This window comes from Archocentrus centrarchus, chromosome 18 (assembly GCF_007364275.1).
Source record: "Archocentrus centrarchus isolate MPI-CPG fArcCen1 chromosome 18, fArcCen1, whole genome shotgun sequence".
Lineage (NCBI taxonomy): Eukaryota > Metazoa > Chordata > Actinopteri > Cichliformes > Cichlidae > Archocentrus > Archocentrus centrarchus.
In genome coordinates, this window is record NC_044363.1 from 2,398,554 (window position 1) to 2,420,063 (window position 21,510).

At 40.1% G+C, this 21,510-nt stretch overlaps 1 protein-coding gene across 1 annotated transcript in view; it reads right to left on the reverse strand.

Moving 5' to 3' along the window:
- Positions 1-20,721, reverse strand: part of LOC115797350 (dysferlin-like) — a 58,614-nt gene extending 37,893 nt beyond the window's left edge. Inside the window, 3 exon segments of the mRNA XM_030753911.1 lie at positions 9,354-9,413; positions 20,377-20,450; positions 20,549-20,721. Coding sequence (XP_030609771.1) covers positions 9,354-9,413; positions 20,377-20,450; positions 20,549-20,702 — 288 coding nt within the window. The 5' untranslated portion in view covers positions 20,703-20,721.
- Between the last annotated feature and the right edge of the window lie 789 nt (positions 20,722-21,510).

Sequence of the window (21,510 nt, forward strand, 5' to 3'; positions counted from 1 at the left end):
GCAAAGGCTGTTAAAGCCTTACTATTACAGCTATGAGTCATCCTGCGCTCACAATGTCGTTCTGTTTTGGAGGGTAAAATATATATCTTTGTTTTTGAAATCTTGACTGATGGCTTTTTGAGGTTTGGATTCATTTTGATTTATACGATGTGATTTTTGGGGGAATATGTGACATCTCTGAATGAAACCCTGTTTCATGTGTTTTATCAAGACTTCCATTTTCTCAACCGTGAAGCGGCCTCATCCATCAAATTTACTAAAAGTCTGCTCACATTGGCAACGTCGACCGCAGAGCTACTTAAAAGCTCATTTTTGATTATTTTCTCACAGAAGCGAAAAGTCTGTCCATCTCACCGTGTGTGTGTGTGTGTGTGTGTGTGTGTGTGTGTGTGTGTGTGTGCGTGATGGCCCTGATGCAACATGAAACAACGGACACAAAAATGGAGAATACAGAGGGGACAGATCAACCTACTAGTGTGTCCCTACACACACACACACACACACACACACACACACACACACACACACACACACACACACACACACACACACTTACTTACTTCATCCCCACCCTGCAACCTTCAGCCCTCTGAGGAACACGCCAGAAACATATTTGTGATGCATGCACCACTTTTTCCTTTGTGTGTGCGTGTATGTATATGTGTATGTGTGTGCGTGTAGGCATAAATGTAGAACAAAAGTGCTCTTATGGCACTGGGTTTGTGTGGAATCCCCTTTCTCCTACTTCCCACAGACTCTGAGCCACACACACACACACACACACATAGACACACACAAGTAGTAGAGGGACTATGGAATTCCTAATTTTTCCAAAGTGGCAGCATGGCATGGAAAAGGTCAGCACGTGGCGTTTAACTAGGACATGACACACACACACATGTGCATGGCGCTCTGTGTCTGAGGCGTGAAGTGTCTGCTGTGTGTTTATGTGCCCTCTGTGTGCAGCTGCTGCCAACCATTGAACACAGGGGCGCCAGAAAGAGTTTGTGTGTCCACCAGTGTGTGTATGTGCATTTGTGTGTGTATTCGGGTGTGTTCACTCAAGTCCACGACTCCTGATTCAGACAGATTAAGGCCAGCGGTGGAGTGTTCCAGACTATGTATTAAGTATACACTCTAGAGATCGAACACACACACACACAAACACACACACACACACAGCCTGCAGTGGTCTGTTCAGGGTGTCAGTGTGGTTTGCAGCCTATCATTATGCCCTGCGGGGAAAGCCAGCCTAACCAAACCAGACTGGCACTGCCAAGAACTCTACGAGCAGTGACTGCATTTACATAAGAGCTCCGAGCTGCTTCATAAAAGCTTTTTGTGGGGAAACCCCATCCACAACAGGGTCAGAGGTCAGAGATGGAGCTGGAAGAGGCTGCCTTTAAAGTTCACACACACAAAGAGCCAAAACTGATGGAGTGTTCAGGAGCTTTTTGTTGCCTTGTAATGTCAAAAACAGACAAATTTATCACGAGGAAGTTGCTCTCTAACAAGAAAAAAAAAAGCCAACCCAAGACTTGTTTTTATATGAATTATAATCTGTGATAAGTTCCAGCATGCCAAAGTTCAAACTGCATGAATTGTGACCTTACATAATGGAGAAAATCAGGAGCCTCCCAAAAAGCTGCAATGTACCCGGTGAAATCATCTGTCGAGGTTACTCTTTGGAACCATAGACTGAATAAAAAATGGACATCACCACCATGACATCATCTATTGGTTTGCCTCAGTGTTAGCATTTTGGCCACCACAAGGCTGTTTCTTTCAGAGCCAGAAGTGAGCATATTTAGACACAAGGGTGGAGTGCTAAATTATCTGCAAACACTAACTACCTTGGTTAGCAAACACAGACACAAAAACTGTTGATTAGTGCTAAGAAACACAACTGAAGTACTACAGCTTCACTGGAGTGCACATCAAGTCATTATTTGTCAGATAACTGCATTAAAAATGCTTCAACAGCAAAAAAAAAAAAAAAAAAAAACCCAACTGGAATTATTGGAGCAAAAGTTTATTAGACAGTTTATTACAACTTCCTGTGTTCACATCCAGATGTCAGTCAAAGCAGCAGTGCCTCTAATAATGCAAACATTCAATAACAATCGTGTAAGTGCATAAGTGCAAGTGTGCAAATTTCACCTGCTGTACAGTTGTCATAAATGGGAAAATAAGGAATAGAATGAATTAGCTATCCCTGTAGACTCTCATATTAAAATTCCCAATTTCTGCAATGGTAAATAGACTGGTTCTTATATAGCGCTTTTCTACTCTACTTGAGCATTCAATATTTTTTCTACACCCAAATGCTTTGTATCTAACACTCACACACATTCACACTCTTATGGACAAATCACAGAAGAACTTGGGGTTCAGTATTTTTCCCAAGGACACTTTGCAGACTGGAGCAGCCAGAAATCAAACCACCGACCTTCCAATTAGTAGACCTGGTCTACCTCCTGAGCTACAGCCAGCCTAGTACAAAAAGGTTTTGTCTTCATAGGAATTATTCCCCTGCCTGCTCATCACGTCCTTCATCACGACTCTGATTGGTAGATGTCTTGGCACAGGCAGCTATACTTGCTAGCTACCGTATCTGTCAGCCCTCACTTTTGCTAATTTTAAACCAAATTAAATGACAAAAAAAACAAAAATAACGCTTTCTGCGTGGTATGGCCCATCCAAGAAGTTTATGATTCAGTTTTGGTCAGTAAAAATCTGTACTTTCTTACTTTCTTGCTTATGTATCTGTGTGTGTGTTTGATAAACCCATATGGGTTTGTAACAGTCACTTTTTCTGTAATGCTGTGTACCACCACATGGTGGCACCTCTTGCCTATTGTGACTGTTAAGTTACCCTTTTCTTCGTTGTTCTGTGGAGAGAGAGAGAGAGAGAGAGAGAGAGAGAGAGAGAGAGAGAGAGAGACCTTATCTCTGTGTGTACGCAGAATGGTGTGTTTCTCAGTAACGTGTAGCTTAAGCCAGTGCCTTATTTTTTTGATGTTTGGAATAAACCACCTTTTTGTGGAATATTACCAGTCGTTGCTCTTTTAGCTATCCACCTGCACACCTCCGCGGCTGTCTTCACCTCACCTCACGTTATAGGTTATGAATGGAACTTGCTAACCAAGCTTGCATTCATTAGCTGATAAGTTAGCACTCCACTTCTAGATTAAAAACAAAAAACAAAAAAAGAATGTGATTGCAGCCTAGAAACCATTAGCTCTCTTTTGAAGCCAGCCTTTGCTACTTGTATCTAGGCTTCATTTTTCAGGCATGGATGCTGCTGCTTGGTTGGATGTGTTGGCCCACTGTGGTGGACTGTAGGCACCAAATGACACAAATACAGTGTCCTCTGAGTTGGCGCCAAGAACATCTCAACCATTCTGACAATGTTGACTTCAAAGGACCAAAACCTAAAATCAAAGAAACTTTTCCTGCTCAAAAGTTGGTTGCTAAGGGGAGGATTTTTCTGAAGTGGCAAGCCATTTTGCCAAAAACTCACTCACTTTCTTTGACCCCATTCCTTACTTCCAAAATAAACTGGTCAGTGTGAAGAAAGTGGAAAAAAATATGATGACTGCTTAAGCACAACTGTTTGTATGTATTTGTCATTTGCTCCGCTGTGGTTTCAAGGCAGAACACCAAACCTCAAGTAAAAATCTGTGGCATTTTCACATAAATAAATGTCTTCTTTGCTATCACCGATTGACATTACACAGGACTGACTCAATCTAGGTCCAGTTCCTGAGAGCTTTTTCCATTTGTTGTTCTAAACCCACGCCTCCTGCTAGCATATTTCTATGACATTCAATGTGACGTGTAGAAAACCATTTGTACTCAAATTCTCCCCAGTTTAAAAGAACCTAAAGATGAGCTGAACTAGAAAGTGTTATCCCCCCGAAAAAGCACTTGATGATTTACGTTTTGGTCAACATAAATCTAAAGTTAAACTCGCATGAAAAGTTGACCCAGATGTTTAGTTCAGATAGCCACTTCTTCAAGAGGATTAAGACTCAACCATAGCCTTGATATCTAAGGACTTCTCAGTGTGGCTTACAATTAAAAAGCACCCATTAACCATTAGGGTTCACGAGGACGTTTATAATTTTGCCTCTGATTTACCCATTTCACACCCACTCATCTGCCCTTGGCAACAACTTGATGTTTAATGCCTCACCCAAAGACAATCTGGTATGTAGACGAGGAGGAGGTGGGGACATATTAGTTGTCAAACTGCTCTAAAATCTGAAGCTGTTTGTGCAGCACAGAAAGGAGGATTATGGAACTGCAACCAACACAGAGGCCACTGAGATGCAACTGCATGCAATCCAACAAAAAGCCAACAGTGTAACACCCTATGCTCTCTTTTGCCCATTTTGTTTATTTTGATGAGAGACTGTCAAAAATATTAACATTAAACATGACCTAAATGATGATCCCATCTTCTCCAAACATCTCATCCTGCTTTTGAGCCTTGTGGCTCAACACATGAAAACATTCCACCTACACTTGAATATGCGGAATCTGTAGTAAAAGAGACAATTTCTTTTTTTTCCCCTTCAAACTTTATTGCAAATTTCTATTTGCAGTCTGATGCACTGATCACATTTGAGCAGGCTGCCATGGAAAAGTAAACAGTCCATGTCATATGTAATGCCAAAAGCATAGGTAATCATCTAAGGAGGACTAGCAAACAATTACTAGCAGTTAGAATAGGAATTCATGGGGGCTAATTTAGCTCACTAGGTTGAGAAGGTGACCCACATGCCCTAAGGCCTGGGTTTGAATCTGACCCAAGGCCAGTTACTGTGTGTCTTCCCCCTGGTCTTCCTGCTGGCTTTCTTGTCTTCTCCCCGCTGTCCTGTCAAATAAAGGCTAAAAAGCCCCCCCCAAAAAAAACAAGAAGAATAGGAAGTCTAAGCCCAGATATCCTGGCTCCCTAAATATTGGCTGTTACCCTCAGAAGCTAAGTCTGAAAGGCTCTCTATAATGAGGGAAGCATCTGCCTCTGTATCTTTAGCTGCTAAATGCTCCACTGTGTTCATCAGCTAGAGCAGGGGTCAGCAGCCCGCGGCTCTTTCAGGCTTAAGCTGCTGCTCTGTGTGGCTTTCCGAAGTAAATTATAAGTATCCAATTGAAGTACATTATATTTTTTTCAGTTCGGTTTTTGTTGTAGTTCTAAATTGGAACATTATTGTGATCTTTAAATATTAAAATAAAATCATTTTATTTATTTATTTTCGTTTCTCAATATATGCGTCACTCGCGGTACCGGAAGCTGGTAGCGGCTACCGGCTTCCGCGAGTATTTGCGGCTCTCAGTGTTTTCTTTTCCGTGGAAACCAGGTTCAAATGGCTCTTTCTGTATTAAAGGTTTCCGACCCCGGAGCTAGAGTAATGCTGTCAATTGGAGGTTGGATGGATCAGTACAAGCAAGGCCTTTCACAGCAGCGCCTTCCAGCTCAAAAGCTTTTAAAGTTTCTCTGATATTTGAAAGTCTAACACTAACTTACGGAGTATTGGTGGACTTAAAAATGCAATGTGCCAGTGCCATCTTTAAAAGCACAGGCACATCTGGATGATGTTCTGGGCAGCAAATATGTGCAGCGCTCAGATTCTGGAGTTGAACAGCAGCTTACATCAGTCTGTGGCTGAAATTAGCAGAACAAGAAAAACAATAATGATTTACTAAGCTATTTTGACATCTTGTTTCTGGTTACAGTGTCATTATAGGGCCATAAATGCGTGTTTCACAAACCCCCAAAAATGCCACAAAGTCGCCTGGCACGAAGCCATGTCAGTTAGTTTCTCCGGATCCAAAGCAGCCAGGAAGGATTTATGGAAGTTGAGGTAAACTGCAACATTTTCAGAGTGGGACTTTAACCAAAACTGACTGCTTTTTGGAGATGAAGTGGAATAATTCTAATGAGAATTAATGGCAGAGGAGAGGCAGGGTACAATCGCAATTTTTAAAAAGGAGCAGAATTCATTTAAAAACACATCACCAATAGAAAAAACAGACACAAAAACCAGATTAAATGCAAGTGACCTGACAGATTTTTGAAATCCAACTTCCTTATGGAAATGAGAAAGCACAGTGGCTGGTTTGATCCATGATAAATACTGTCATCATGCACGGATTCTGCAGATGAGACGTGACATCAAATGTTCATTTTCCATCTGAGCGACGTTAGATCTCAGATATCACGAAAGGGGGCTGGAGCCCCCGATCTTTGAGGAGCCATGACGCTACTGACAGCCGATCTTCTTAAACTTTTCCAAGTCTGAAACTAAATCTGACTGATCTGCTTTGGAAGTGGCTCTGCTGAGCGCACATACTGCTACAGTAATCTGGTAATCATCAGACATACGCACATGACCCGTTTTTTTGGTTGCGACCCAGAGATTAAGAAGCCAGGATTTACAGCACATGGGAGACCGTGTTTTCTTTCTTTCTCTGGTGCCATGGGATTTTGGCCGCCTCTTTTTGCTCCTTCAGTCAAAACTTTTCTGATTCTTTTCATTCTCGCTGCTTCTCTTTTAGTCACTTTCTTCCTTCTCTCATTTATCCATCCCTCCTCTGTCTCTTACCACAGAGAGTTGAAGTATAGAGAATCTATAAGCAGCTCTGTTGACTTTGGACCTGGCCGGACAGAAAACGGAGCCTTTAATTTGACTGCTTTAAATATCTGACCCTTAATAAAACAAATATCTTTGTTTGGAGAGAAAGAACCCCCCCCCCCCAAAAAAAAAAAAAAAAAAAAAATTACTGTCTAGCAGTAAAGAAAAGAGCAGTACTGGATGTGTATGTTTGTGTGCGCAGCCTGGTCCGGGTCAAGCTTAGCCTTCAAATTGACCTGGCATAAATAAATAAAATGGAAGAATGTAACAAGGAGCATGGCACACACACCCCCACCCACACCGTTCAAATGTGGGATCAGATTTCTTCTGTAACCGCATGGCTCAGCGTGTCACTCTGTAAAACCCAGATTTCTCAAGTAGAATGCATTTTTCTGACACGAGACCAACCAAGTACCAAGTCTCTTGTTGAATTCTGGCAGGGAGAAAGCCCCCATGTTATCTAATTTCTTCTAGATCGACTCGCATCTGTCTGCAGTCAGTGTCTGACAGTGTCTTACTTCAAAAAAACTATTTCCATAGATAGCAACATTAAATTCTGCTACAGTACTGTCTACACATGGTGACCTGGCAGCACCTGACACAGATTGTTTATTAACTTGAGAGTTTTGATTTTTCTTAATGTTTCAGACAGCTTATTTTTCATTAAAGTAAGGGTGTGGTACTACCATTTGATAGTACTGTGCTGAGGCGCAAAAAAGTGTCAAAAACTATTAAAACTAACAGGCCTTTTTCCATGGCAGCCTGTATCTTTGGAACCCACTCCCTTACAGAGCTTTTTCAGGACCATTTTTTTGGGGGGTAAAATAGGTAGGTAGGTACTTCTGAGCACTGCTAAAAAAAAACAGCTGGTTGGGACTCAATAATTACTCAATGGCTAAAGCTCATCCCATCTATTTTCTTAACCACTTGTCCAACTCAGGGTGACGGGGCAGCTGGAGCCTATTCCATAGAGGCAGGGTACACCTTAGACAGGTTGCCAGTATATTGCTGGGCTAACACAGGGCTCAAATTTATACCTAAAGCCAGAATTAGAATCACCAGGTCATAGTCACACAGTCATAAACACCTTCGGTCACTAGGGAAAATATATATTCTCTGACTAGTTAGTGAGTGGTTGCTGGCTCTTACTGAGTGAAGTCAGTTGCAAAGATGGTGCTGCACCAAAAAACTCCTTGTGATTTCTTTGGTTGCAAGCAGGTTGATGTGGTCACCCACAGTTTGCATAAAAGGCCCAAACTTGTCTGCAAACACTTATTACCACTCAGCGAGTGGTAATAAAACTTGAGAAAGTGCAATGCAAACTCGAAAATGGAACGTTTGCTTTCAAATTAAAAGTTTTGCCTTACTGTTGAAGCTAACGCATTTCAAAAGGTGCTACTTTTACTTTTGAGGCAAACATTGTCCATTTCTGGTTTGTATCTCACTTTTCAGTCTCTCTCATGCTTGGAAAGTAGTTGGCGAGTGTTTGCAGACAAGTCAGTGTCTTCCTTGCAAACTATGGATGGCCACGGCAATTTGCTCGAGACCAAAAAAAAAAAAATCACATGGTGCAGCACCGTCTTTGTGACTGATTTCACTCAGTCCTAGCTAGCAACCTCCAGCAATCACTTACCAACCGATTAGACAACACATTTTTCCCTAGCAACCAGAGGTTGCCAAGAGGTCACTGACCCCCAGCTGGAATGGGGATTTAGCAGACGATTTCACCGCAACCACTCCTCAACTAGTCAGAGAATACAGACTTTTCCCTTGTGACCGATCCTTGTCAGATGGTCACTGACCAGTTTCTAGGCCTGTGTGAATGGGACCTAACCTGGGGGGAATGTTGGAGTACCCAGAGAAACATGCAGGCAATGGGGGAACATGCAAACTCCACACAAAAAGGCCCAATTATTGCAGGCACATGCTAGTATAGTTTGTAACTTTTTCCAGTATTGTTCTGGGGGGAGGTTTGGACAGCTGTATTCTTTTTTTTCTTGTGGACTCCTAATAGTGTAACCATCCATTTACAGTTTATGAATAAACTCAACAAATATAACTTGATTAACATGCTGAGTTGTCAGATTTTTGTCATGGTGCATAAGCAAATAATAAGAGGCGAGATCAAGAAATTGGATGAATGCAATGTTCAAAATAAAAGAGACATCAGTTAGTGACACCCAATTGCAGGCAATGTTCTCAGCCTGGCAACCACTATAAAATTGTCTGGCTTTGGTATAGCCCGCTACTGTCTACACATGGTGACCTGACAGCACCTGACACAGATTGTTTATTAGCTTGAGAGTTTTGATTTTTCTTAATGTTTCAGACAGCTTATTTTTCATTAAAGTAAGAGTGTGGTACTACCATTTGATAGTACTGTGCTGAGGCGCAAAAAAGTGTCAAAAACTATTAAAACTAACAGGCCTTTTTCCATGGCAGCCTGTATCTTTGGAACCCACTCCCTTACAGTATAGCCTTGTATTTTTTTTTTTTTTTTTTTTTAAATCTGTGCAATTTGTTGCCAATATGAGCAGATCTTTCTCATTAGCATTTGAAAAAGAATAGGAAACGGGAGGTCAGAAGGTATTACACTATTGTACAGATTACATGGATGGAAACAAAGCAATTACTATAAAAGGTAAATGCAAAGTATGATCTACATGCTTGTTGAATGGATGAAATGAGTAAAAAGATGAGTTTGTTACCTACATGAAGGCTGGAACTAGAGGCTGAAAGGTTAATGATAGCAGAACTGGTTCCATCTGCAAGCTACAACATATATATACACACAGAAACACACACTTTCAGGTTAGCTTGTTAGAGTTACGTAGCCTCAATAATCGCATCACATGTCAATGATGAATCACAAAAACAATCTGAAAGCATTAATCATTTAAAAAGAAGAAGTGTGATGTTAGAAATATACATGAAAAATACAGTATTACTAAAGAAATACAACTGTTCTTCGACATTAGCTACTAACATTTGCAGAGATATCAGTGACTCAAACAAACAGAAAAAAAAAACTGTGTGCCAATATATTATGCAAGGTCCCACTATGGAAGGAATGTAGATAGCAGAGCTGTCGTAATCAGGCCTAAGTCATCATCAGTGACAAACCTCAGCCCTCTAACCTGATGAAATCCGAATATGTCATTTTGGCTTTTTTTTTGTTCTGTTTTTTGTTTTGTTTTCTCCAAGATCTTCAGAATTGGAGAAGAAATAAGTCTGTTTTACCTTTCTACAAAAAACAAAGTTAGGGTAGGATTAGGATTGGGGTTAGGGTTAGTAACAATGCCTTAGACCTCAGAGGGTTAACTCTGATGGGCCATGACAGAACCCAGAATAGGAAGACAGTGTTCAGATGAAGTTACAGAGCAGATGAGCACAAAGAGGCCCAGAACAAGGATGGGACGGGGGATAACCAAGCACAGATACTACATTTTTATGGTGTCCACCTTATTGTAAGCACATTATTTCATACTGAGTAAATCAGTGGTATTAAATGTAACTTCACAGAATTACTTTACATGACATAATTTAGCTTAATGACTCAAACTAATTCTTTTAAACTCCCTCACCTATGGGCACAAGAGATGAGCTTTCAGTAAACATACCAATAGATTAGCCACATGGTTTTTTCATGTGATCCTCACCTTGTAGCCATGGACTTTATACATAAGCTGGAGGTAGTGGGTCTGAAAAATGAGGCCAAAAACTGTATAGCCTAGATGCTTATAAAAATACGGCCTTGAAATCCTTTGATCCATGCCTTCCAGAAACACTTTCCTAATGAGTTTATGATCTCAGTTACCAGTTTTAAGTCTTCTTTCCTCACTCACCAATAGGTGGACAGAAGTTATGCTTTCAGTTGCATTGGTCTGTCTGTCTGTTAGCAGCATAACCTGAAAAATTCTGAACTGATTTTGATGAAAATTTCTGGAGTTGTTGGGGGTAATACAAGGAACAAGTGATTACTTCTGGTGGTATTCTGGTTAACAATCCAAATCCAGAACTTTTTAAAACGATTCTTTACCAGGTATGCCCTCTAGTAAGTGCCCTTCTAGTTATAATATCATGTAGTTTACGGTCCCATAAGAGTATCCCCTTTCATAACTCTTATGGTCCCATAAGAGTTATGAAAGGGGATAAAGCATTGTTTATTTTAGGCTGGGATGACCTTATGATTTACAAGTCACTACTCAATGAGCCTGCAGTGGCCTTGGTTTCACACTCGAATCCCTCCGCCCTCACTTATCATATCAGTTTCAAAACAGCAAGATGGCAATGCAGAAATGTTCAGCTTCAGGCTTCTTAATAGGGCCTCACTTACAGCTGAGTAATGAAATGGTGGCTAAATTTCTCTTTTATCTCCAGTCTATGCTTATAGCAATTCCTCAACAGTTCTTGGAGAAGCTTTCTCAGGTCTGAGGAGATAAATTCTTTTTAACTAAATGCCTGTGTTGCAAACTGGGTGTAAAGTGGGACTGTGCCCATGGATGTCAATTCAGGTAACTGACAATGGTCAGAGTGACCACCAAAAGCCAGCCAATCACAGTGCTCTTTAGCTTGTTTCCTCATTGATTATTGTCAGATTCTGATTAAACTGAATCTGTCTTACTACCGTTTCATGTAAAAGGGATGCCTGTGGGCGCACAGACCAAACATTTTGTATTGCCAGGTGTTTATGCTTGTTGGTTGAAAAACTCTGCTGTGTATGGGGAGAGCAGAGGAGAGACACAGACTGAAAAAGTTAGTAGAAATATAGGCCTAAAGAGAAAATAAAAGCACAAATGAGCCAGGCAAATGTTATGACGTGATGCTGGTTTAGCTGTTCAGCTGATATTGGTGCATTCATATCCACTAAATATGGAAGTGGGAAATAATGTCCCTATGGGTGTCTCTCTTTGTGTCTCCAGCATTGCTGCTACTGGTGACACAAAGTATGTATTATGGAGGGTGGATAGAGACTCCAAAGTCTGGAGAAAAATCACCCAACCCTGGTATGAAATTTTCAATGTCTAATATAAAATGTACCTAGCTGCAAACTGGAGAACAGAATATTCTGTATATTTTTCTTTTTGAAGCATTTGGGACTAATTGTCAGGATATCATTCACTGAAAAAAAAATCCAGCTCTTGAATGCTAAACTCCTTCTTTAAATAACAGAACAAAGTTAAGCGGTTTTCCACCCGTGTTTAAACAAGGTTACATGCAACCTGATCTCAATGAATAATGCAAAGTGACCACAGCCTCCTCAAAATACATTATGTGGTGATGGCACGTAAGGCACCAGGAAAACAATGCCAATGGAAAGTCAATGAGGAGCTTGGTTGTGGTGGGCGGACAAATTCCCTGGCCGTGACGTTGCCACAAAAACGGACAATGTATGCAACCAGAGGTGGAGAGTGTGCTGGTAGCTTGAATTAAACACAAAACTCTCACATAGGAGAGCGGAGTCACTAGGATTTGATGTCACTTTGATGCCGTCTTTGGTTCCCTTTAAGGTCAGGAATTAGTTACTTATGCAATTAGTTATTTATGCAATGAAATGAAATTTGTTGGGTTTAGGAAAAGTTAACAGTTGCAGTCATATGAATAACTGCATGTAAATGCTAGTAGTATAAGCTTTTGGGGTACCTTCTTGCTTTTCTTGTTGCTCAGTTTTATTATGCGCCTTGTTAAGAGGTTGTATTTCATTGAGATGTTATCATGACACCAGTATAAAAAGGCAGAGGATTGATTTACTATTAAATAGAGTTTAATTCATTAAGGAAAACACGAGTCCTTGAAGTTGTTTAAGGCATGTATGAAAGATTTTCACTCAACTTTTGTTTTGAAGGATTTCAGTTAGTATGTCATTTAACTGAATTGCATTTTTTCTGTTTTGTTATGTCTGTTGGTTTTGTTATGGTCTTTTCTGTTTCCCCTACCTTCTGTGTTCCTCTGTCTTCAGTCTTATTTGGTCCATGGTCATGTTTCACTGTTAGTTATTGATCTTTATTGTTACTTCCTGTTTTACTTTGAAGGTTAGTTTTCTCATGCGTCTTTGTGCATTGACTTCCTCCTGTTGTTATTTTCCCTCCTTTGATTGTTTGACTGTCTGATTGGTTTTACCTGTGTGTAATTGCTCCCACCTGTGTGTCCCTTTCTCTTTGTCAGATCATCTGTTTTTGATTCCTGTTTGGTTTTGACTTTTTTGCATTTTTGGATTAGTCAATAAAAGCAAACATTATATCCTCTTATTTTGCTGGCCTCTGCATCTTGGGCTCTGTACTTCAAGCAAGTTCAACATACCCAGGATATCTTTTACTTATCTGGCTTCACTTTCCCTAACATGGGCAATCAGGCTAAGCGGTCATATAAAGGTGGTTATTAATTTGATAAATCAACTCAGGGTTTCACAATCTAGCCATGAGTGCTTTATGTGTGCAAGTGATTTAAGACTGACAAAACTGGGATCTGGGTTCTGGGAGCATGAGACATCATTTTTACACATGGATCGGCCACCACAGAGTCCAGACCTCAACCCCATTGATAATCTTTGGGATGTGTTGGAGAAGGCTTTGCGCAGTGGTCAGAATCTGCCATCATCACTGCAAGATCTTGGTGAAAAATTAATGCAACACTGGATGGAAATTAATCTTGTGACACTGCAGAAGCTTATCAAAACAATGCCACAGCGAATGCATGCTGTAATCAAAGCTAAAGGCAGTCCAATGAAATATTAGTGTGTGACCTTTTTTCTGGTGGCGACTTTTTTTTGGCCAGGCAGTGTATTAATGTTTAGATGTGAGAAAGATAATTTTCTTTTTCTTTCAGCTATAGCCCTGGTGATGTTTTGTGCGAATGAATAATAAATATAAAAACTGAATTCAAATACAGGCTTAGCCTCCTTACAAATTTGATCAAAGGTGGACAACTACAAAAAGGTTCCTTGTTTCTAGGATCTTACAGTAAGACTTATACGACAATAAATTAAATATTTCAAATTTGCTTACTGCCAGAGAACTGATTGGGCAGAAGACAGCGATTCATACCTTTATTCTTAACCATAACCTTCACTTGAGCTGGTGACAGTTGTAGTCAGAAGTTGACATGTGCATGGATGTCATGGTGATTTGGGGCTTTTAATTATTTCTTTGAACTTGCAAAATAACTCAATCTTTGTTTCGTCTGCCCATCAAACATTTCTCTAGAAGGCATTTGGCTCCCCCATGTTGGCAGCTGCAATCTTCAGTCGAGCTTGAAGGTGTCGATTTTGGAGCTGGGGCTTTTTTTTGGTTGGTACCCTCTCAGTCCATGGCGATGTAAAATTGGCTTCAATGTGGACAGTGATGCTGGTGTTCCAGCAGTTTTCAGTTCATGGCAGGCTTGAGTCTTGGTGGTTCCTGGGTTGTTCCTGAACATCCTAACCAACTTCCTCTCATCTGAGGGTGACAGTTTGGGTCTTCTTCCAGACCTTGGCAAAGTGGTGACACATCTGAATAACTTGAAATTAATTCAAACTTGTGAACCCAGTTCTTGTTTATTAAAGTCATCAAATATGTATGCTGTACAATCATTCCACCCTGGAAAAAGAACAGTTCAGAGAAATCATTAAACCCCCAACTTACCATGACATTCATACCCATGATGAGTGGATGTAAACTTTTGATCACAACTGTATGTCTCTGGCATAAATTACCATGGAGATATACAGTATGACCTTCATAAAACCGAAAAAGGATTTAATCTGCAGTTACCTCTCCAACTTCTTTTTTTTTCTATAAAAGTGTGTCTTCCCTTTTGCCAAAGATTGATTACCGAAGATCAGTTCAATTAAATTATTAAGCAAGTTAGGTGTGTGCCAAGTTTTTAATGCAACATCCACAAAGAATCCAATGAAAAAAAGTTGCTGGTTGGTGCGGTTCCTGACCAAATGTTACATTTTGCTCCTTTAAATTACAACTTCTAAATCATCGACCAGTCAAAATCGCAAACTGGGTCGACAAGCGTGCAGATTTTTTTTTTTTTAGCTGTCACTGCAAATTTTTCAGCTGGTTGTGTGACTGTTATTGTACACACAGAGAGCTGTTTTGATGATGAACTGCACATTTTAATTGGATTAGGGTGTTAATGTCAGGGAGTATACACTGATTTCAACACCCGCAGACGCACTAATTAACCTCGCTTATTTAGCTCATGTTGTACACATTTTTTTGAACTCCCATGTCACTAAACATTTACCGCTACCCTCCCCTCAAACACAACAAGGCAATTGAGGTTTTGCATCAGTGCAAGAGAATGGAAAAATGGTCAGTGTCGTAAGAATGAGGTAACAGCAGTATATTAGAGACAGTCCCATGATGTCTCCTTACGTTAAATAGTGCACGTATCTGTGTCTACGTGTTTTGCTTATGATGTAAGGGTGTAAAGCAAGTCTCCAAAATGTTGATCATTCAGTTTTAGCATGAAAACATTGTAGATTTAGTCAAGGGTTTAATTATCATTGAGATAAATTAAAGTCAATGTAATGTCCTCTTAAGTGATAGAAACACAAATGTGTGTGCAGCTGTTGTGGCGCCTGTGGGTTAAGGGATACCAAGGAGGGACGCACAGAGAAATTAAAAAAGGAAAATATTCCAGCAGGGATTTAAAGATGATGAAAGGATCAGCGAGGGGATGACTGGCTGATGAACCACAACAATGAAAAGAGAGAGAGGGGAAACAGAGGAGGGTAACATGAGGATTCCCCTAATGAGCTGCCACATTAAAACAGCTGCCAGCTTGATCGATAGAGAAAGGAAGAAGGAATGAGAAAATGAATTAAATGGGTAAAGAGGGATTCGAAAGACAGATGGAGAGAGTGTGAGAAAAATGGGGGTGACTGGAGAGGAAAAATAAAAAGGAGGTGAAGTAAACCCAAAAAACAGAAATATGGAGGGCCATAGGGAAGGCTGAATATATGAAAACAGTGAAAAATAGTGGGGCTAACGTGAAGATAACCTCTGAATGGAGATAAATGGAGTGCGCAAAGTAGGATGGAAATTAGATAAAGAGGAAAGGACAGAGGGAAGTGAAAAAAGGGTGAATACAAGATGAATGAAAGGAAGGACAGAGGGAGAGATGGTCCAATTAGGTTCCACAAGGAAAAAGGGGATAGAAAGGGGAATGGAGAGGAGTAAAATTTAATTTTGTGGCAAGGAAGGAAGACAGAAGAAAAGAAGAATTTGGAAGAAGCTAACAAAGAGCCAGGCAATTGTGAGAGGAGGAAAGAGGAATGAAAGAAGGAACAAGAATGGACTAAAAAGAAGAAGTTGGTTAGAGGGAAGCAAAAGACACATGTACAGAGTGAAGATATAAAAGTTGGTAAATGGCCAGTGTGACATCAACTATTGGTTTGTGGACCAACACAAACACAACTGAGTTATCAAGTTCAGAGAATAGAATTAGTGACCTGTGTTGACACATCTATCAAAGTGACCATGTCCCCAACTTTAAGCCCCATTTCAGCCAAGTTTTAGCTGTCAAACAGATGGCCTCACATTTGACTCTAGAATACTTTGGTATACAGAGGATATCATGGTCGACCCAATGACTGTAAAGTGCCCAAAAAAAAAAAAAAAGAGCCTAAATCCCTCCACCAACATGTTTGTGGTGTGTTTGTTTTCTCCAAACGTGGTACTGTGCATTATGGCCAAACCTCTCCACTTCGGTCTCATCTGTCCAAAGGACATTGCTCCAAATGTTTTGTGGTTTGTTCAAATGCAACTTTGCAAACCTAAGCCATCTGGTCATGTTCTTTGTTTTCAGAGAGAAGAGGCTTTCTCCTGGAAACCCTTCCAAAAAAGTATTTTTCTCATTGTGCCTGTAGTCTGAGAGCTCTCGGGTTTTTACAGCTTCTCCAGCACTGCATGATCTGACTTTGGGGTGAATGCGCTGGAACGTCCACTCCAGGGAAGATTGCGGCTTTGTGTTAACACACACCTGAATGTTCTAGACCAGCAAACTGCACAAACCTCCACTTTTACAGATGTGCTCACACTTGCTCGGTTAACCAGTTGCTTTTGAGCAGCACCTTGCTGTTAGTAACGGTGTGTAATTAGTGCACATTTTAAAGACTGCAAAGAGTGCTATGAAATCATTCTTTTTCACATGACTGCGCACTCCTGCTGTAAAGTTGGGCATTTTAACAGGGGACTCTGTAGGGAATGGTTCACTTTTGGAGGCAACCCCAAGTGGCTATTTGAGGAAGTGCATTTTTTGGCAACTGAATGTGCATTTTTCAGCACTGGACATTTTATAAAAGAGAAAAGTGGCAGGAACTGATGAAAAACAGATTAGCCAACTGTGCAAGAAGATACTAAGAAGGAAGGAGGGATTGAAAAAGAGTTATAAAAAAAAGGAGTGTGATGAAAAAAATGAATGTATATAAGAAGGAAATAATCCTTTGTTGTAGAAAGAAAAGGCAGAATAAAAGACAGAAGCAAAGGAGGGAGACTGATGGTTTTGAAAAGAAATGAAGGAAATGAATGACAGCTGATGACAGCAGAGAAGGAAAACTGAGGAGAAGAAAAGACGTGATAGACATCAGCGAGAAGCTGCAGGGCTCCAAAACAGAAGTCTTGAATTGTTTTACTCTCACAGAGGAGGCTGACAGGAATCACGAGCTCGGAATTCTTTCCAGAAAACTCACAAGTCCTCTGCAGATTCCTTGTCTTCAAATGTTACTTCAGTATTCTCAAAGGGGCCAATCCAGTGGTTTTCCATGTTGTAGCCCATTAACTTCAAATCCTGTGCACTTAAACATTACTGCAGAACATTTTCCAAGGCCTGCCACACTGTCTTTACTGATTTCTGAACAGGCAACCATTGGTTTTGCATAATTACAGTTCAGAGCAAATACCAACCAGCAGAGACAACTGTTCTGTTTTTTTAGTTATGTTAAAGGAATTTTTTTTCATATTTTGGTAAGTGTTTATTTTCTTATCAAGACTATGACATGGGTATTTTAACTTAAAGATTGTAGACAAGGGTACCAGTAGCTTTAGTATGTTCAGAGGTAAGAGCAAGACCTTCAGCCTTAATGATCATGTGGGCTGTTTGTCCCTACCCTCTGACACAATGTATAATTATACTAGAGGCTGGGATATGCCACAAACTATTAAAAAGCACTACTGAAAAATAAATAAAATGCCCATTTATGATGTGCTAATGTTATTGCAAAATTTTGGTTAAGATTGAAGAGGGTTCATTTTTGAGATTTTTTTAAGAGCCTTTTAATACCACAAAAATTGGCCACAAACATGATTAAACAATTAAACAAAACTGAGTCCAGGGTTTGAAAGATGAAGCCAAACCACGAGTCAGTCAGTCTCCAGAGACTCGCATGTTAAAATGCCCAATGTTACAGCATTAAAAAAACAATTTAAAGTACAAAAAATAGTGTTGATTTCTATGGACAGTTTCCTCCTTCAAATCTAAAGCTATGTCTTCGTAGGAAGCAATTTGCAGTGACATGACGCCACTTCAAGCGAGTATGGGTTACATGAAGTAAGAGGGTACTGAGATAAACTTTTCACAACAAGGAAAGCAACTGAAGTGACTACCAATGAGACTACCAATGCAATGAGAGTTCCAGATATCAGTAATTAACTTATGACCTGGTAGTAAAGGTTAACGAGGCAACCGGAGTCCAGAATGTCCACTAGTCACCTTCAAAGTGACGCGTGACAAGCATATTGCTCCATGTGTGGGTGCAGCTAAAAGGAGGAGATTTTAATAACTCATTTATCTGGATACTGGAGTTAGAGGCGTGGCCTTTTTGATTGACAGGTATGCCGATACAGGCAGCTAGAGCCAATCGGTGTCTACTAGACATCATTCATTGCTTCGAGTCATTAAACTGCACCTCTTCACTGTTTGTGCCTACTGAATCATTTCAAATGAACTATCTGACTACAATTATGTCTTGCTGTATGCCATGGACTATCCAAGATTGGACTTATTAGCACCTGTATAGTTTATGGACAAAGCTTGCTAACCAATCTCGCAAGATTTAGCTGATAGCATAGCATTTGACTCTTCCAAATCCAATCATTTCTGGCTCTGAAAAACTGATCATGGCAGTGACCAAAACTCTAATGCTGAACCCTGAAAATGCAAAGCCAAAACCCAATGAACTTTCAGCTTAAACTGATGCCCACCTGTGCCCAAGCTTCAAACATTGTGTTTTTAAGACAGGGCAGCAGCTCAATTTCATGCTCTGTATTGGAACTATATAAAAATTCACCATTCCTAAGAAATACATTCAAAAGCAAAAGGTCTATAGACATAAGAATATGAGGCTGCTGCTTACCTTACTAAAACCAAACTGTCAAATTGTCACATCAAGTCTCTGATTGGAGGAGGCGGCACTCATGGGCTCATTTTGCATAGAAGAAGAGTCACATGACATGTGAAATGCCTATTTTTATGTGAGCGCGCACTGAGCCTGAGGCAGAAAGCCGGGTTTAACTGAGAAGGTTGATAAGCACCGTTGTGAAACCCACTATCTCCAACTGGGGTTTTGTTGAGCCAGCTAACACAAATATAACCTGGCAGTGTTGAACTTTCTTCATAGTACACACCTCAGGGCTTAATTATATATTAGGTAGTGACAAAAACAACAGTATTAATAATCGTCCACTACTCCTCAAGTTATTGATTGTCTTCCCTCTCTCCCTCTTCCATGTTTTACACTAACTCTTTTCTCCTCTGTTTCTCTCTCTGCTATTTTTAGAAAATGTAACAACATCTTAAACATAATAATGACTTTGTGTTTTTGCAGTTTTTGGGGACCACAGTTTGATGACAATGCATTCCTCCTGAAACTTTCCAGCTCCCTTCAGTCCTCAAACGTGATTACAAAACAATATCTGCGGTCTGCAAGTGTATGTTTAGCATTTATAGCACTACATTATTTATGTTTGCGCCCTTCAACAGGACCTCGTGTGGTCTGCCAAACCAATAAGGCCAAATTATGTTGTCGTCTAATTCTATACAATCTTCTATTCACTAATACACACAAAGAAACCACTTATGAGTCAGTGGCAGGAGGGGGTAAGAGGGGATTTTTTTTAATGCTTTAAAAGACTACATTTCCTCTGTAATTAACTTAACATGCTCTTCAAACTGGGATGTCAAAAATCTTTGATGTATTCCAAAAATAGGTTTAATTGTCCCAACATAGAGACGGAAGAAAGAAAGAAAAAAGAAAGAGCGAAAAAAGATGATAAAAAGGGGGGTGGGGGTTGGGGGGCCGAGACAGAAGGAAGTGTTGTGCTATTAGCCTAATAAAGGCTTGCTTTTGGTTACTTTGTGTGGCTAGTGTCCTGAATTTAGGTCCTCTCATCACCACTATACTTGGCAATTTTAACTCAGTATGACACAAAGCCCTTAAGAAATAAACTATTTTCTCTTTTTGTTGACACAGCTTTTTTTTCTCTCGTTGTAATTTGTTAAAGATTTTGGTTTTCGGTGGGAAATAATGGGCCAAAGCTGAAAGTCACTGCCTGGGTAAAAAAGCCATAAAATAATGAGAGAAAGATTAGAGAAGAAAACAAAAAGTGCTTTGGTGTTTTCAAGGCAGTTCTGTGGCATTTATTTAATAATTACCTAATAATTACTGCTTAATTACCAGTAATTAGTCAGTAATTATGCAGTGGTGTGTACACAAAGCAGGTTTACCTGATACAATAAGCTATTTTACCTGGTCAGACACAAGTGGCAGCTCATCATCGATGTCAATAAAAACCTCTCCAGAAATTAACTGGGACGTCTCACCTACACGTGCCAACACACACACATAAAAAAAGACACTTAACATTTATCATCAGTGTTGATTTTTGCTTAAATTTTTTTTCCATCGCTATGCATCTTACGTCTCCATCCCTCCTCCTCTCCCTCCTCCTCCGCAGCTTGTTCTTCTTCCTGGGTGCAGCGGTACTCCTCCAGCGAGCGGATGGTGCACTGTCCGACCACCGGCTTCCTCCCAAACTGACGGTTGTCAATGACTTTGATGACGATTGGCGGCATGTAGAGCTCCTCTCGGGGAAGTCTCTGTGGTGAGGTGGAGACAGATAAAAACAAAGGGAGTTATGCATTGGGCTGCTTGACTCTTGATTCAAATTGGTTATGCCACCTGCCCGCATGATGCTGATTGGTTATGGGTGCCGATTGTCTAAAGCTGATTGGTCACTGAGGCATGACCAATCAAGGCGTCACTACACCTTTTCAGAAGCAAAGGAAGAAATGACTCCAGTGGTGCAGATACCATCTTTGTGAAGGAAATCAGGGCACATGCAACGCTTTGAGTAAAAATCTCACTTCAGGATTTGAAATGAATGCCTCCAAGTAAAGTGATGGCAAAAAAAACTACACTGTGAAACCATCCCCTGTCATCAAGTTCCATTTACATGGCAGGCTCCTTTCACCTCAAGCATTTTGTGATTATTTATCTGTCACACACTTTATTTAATATTTTTAAAGTATTTCAAATTCTTCATAGCTTGTGTTTTGCAAAAGCAGACTGTTGTGACTGCTGTGAACTTATGGGAATGAGGAGCCAGAGAGTCCAATATGAAGATTATGATGAGATGAGATGAGATACTCCTTTATTTGTCCAACAATGTGGGAAATTTACAGAAGATGAACCGTCTTTTGATTAAGTAGTGTCCAAGTTACATAAATTAATGTACAATCTAAAAAATTCATTTGCACAGTAAAGTACTTTCAAGTTAGCTTAAATTTCAAGCATCTGCACTGTTTTATGTGTTTTGTTTGTTGTTGTTTTTTTTTTTATTTCAGTTATATTTTTTATATTTTATTGTCACTGAACTTAATA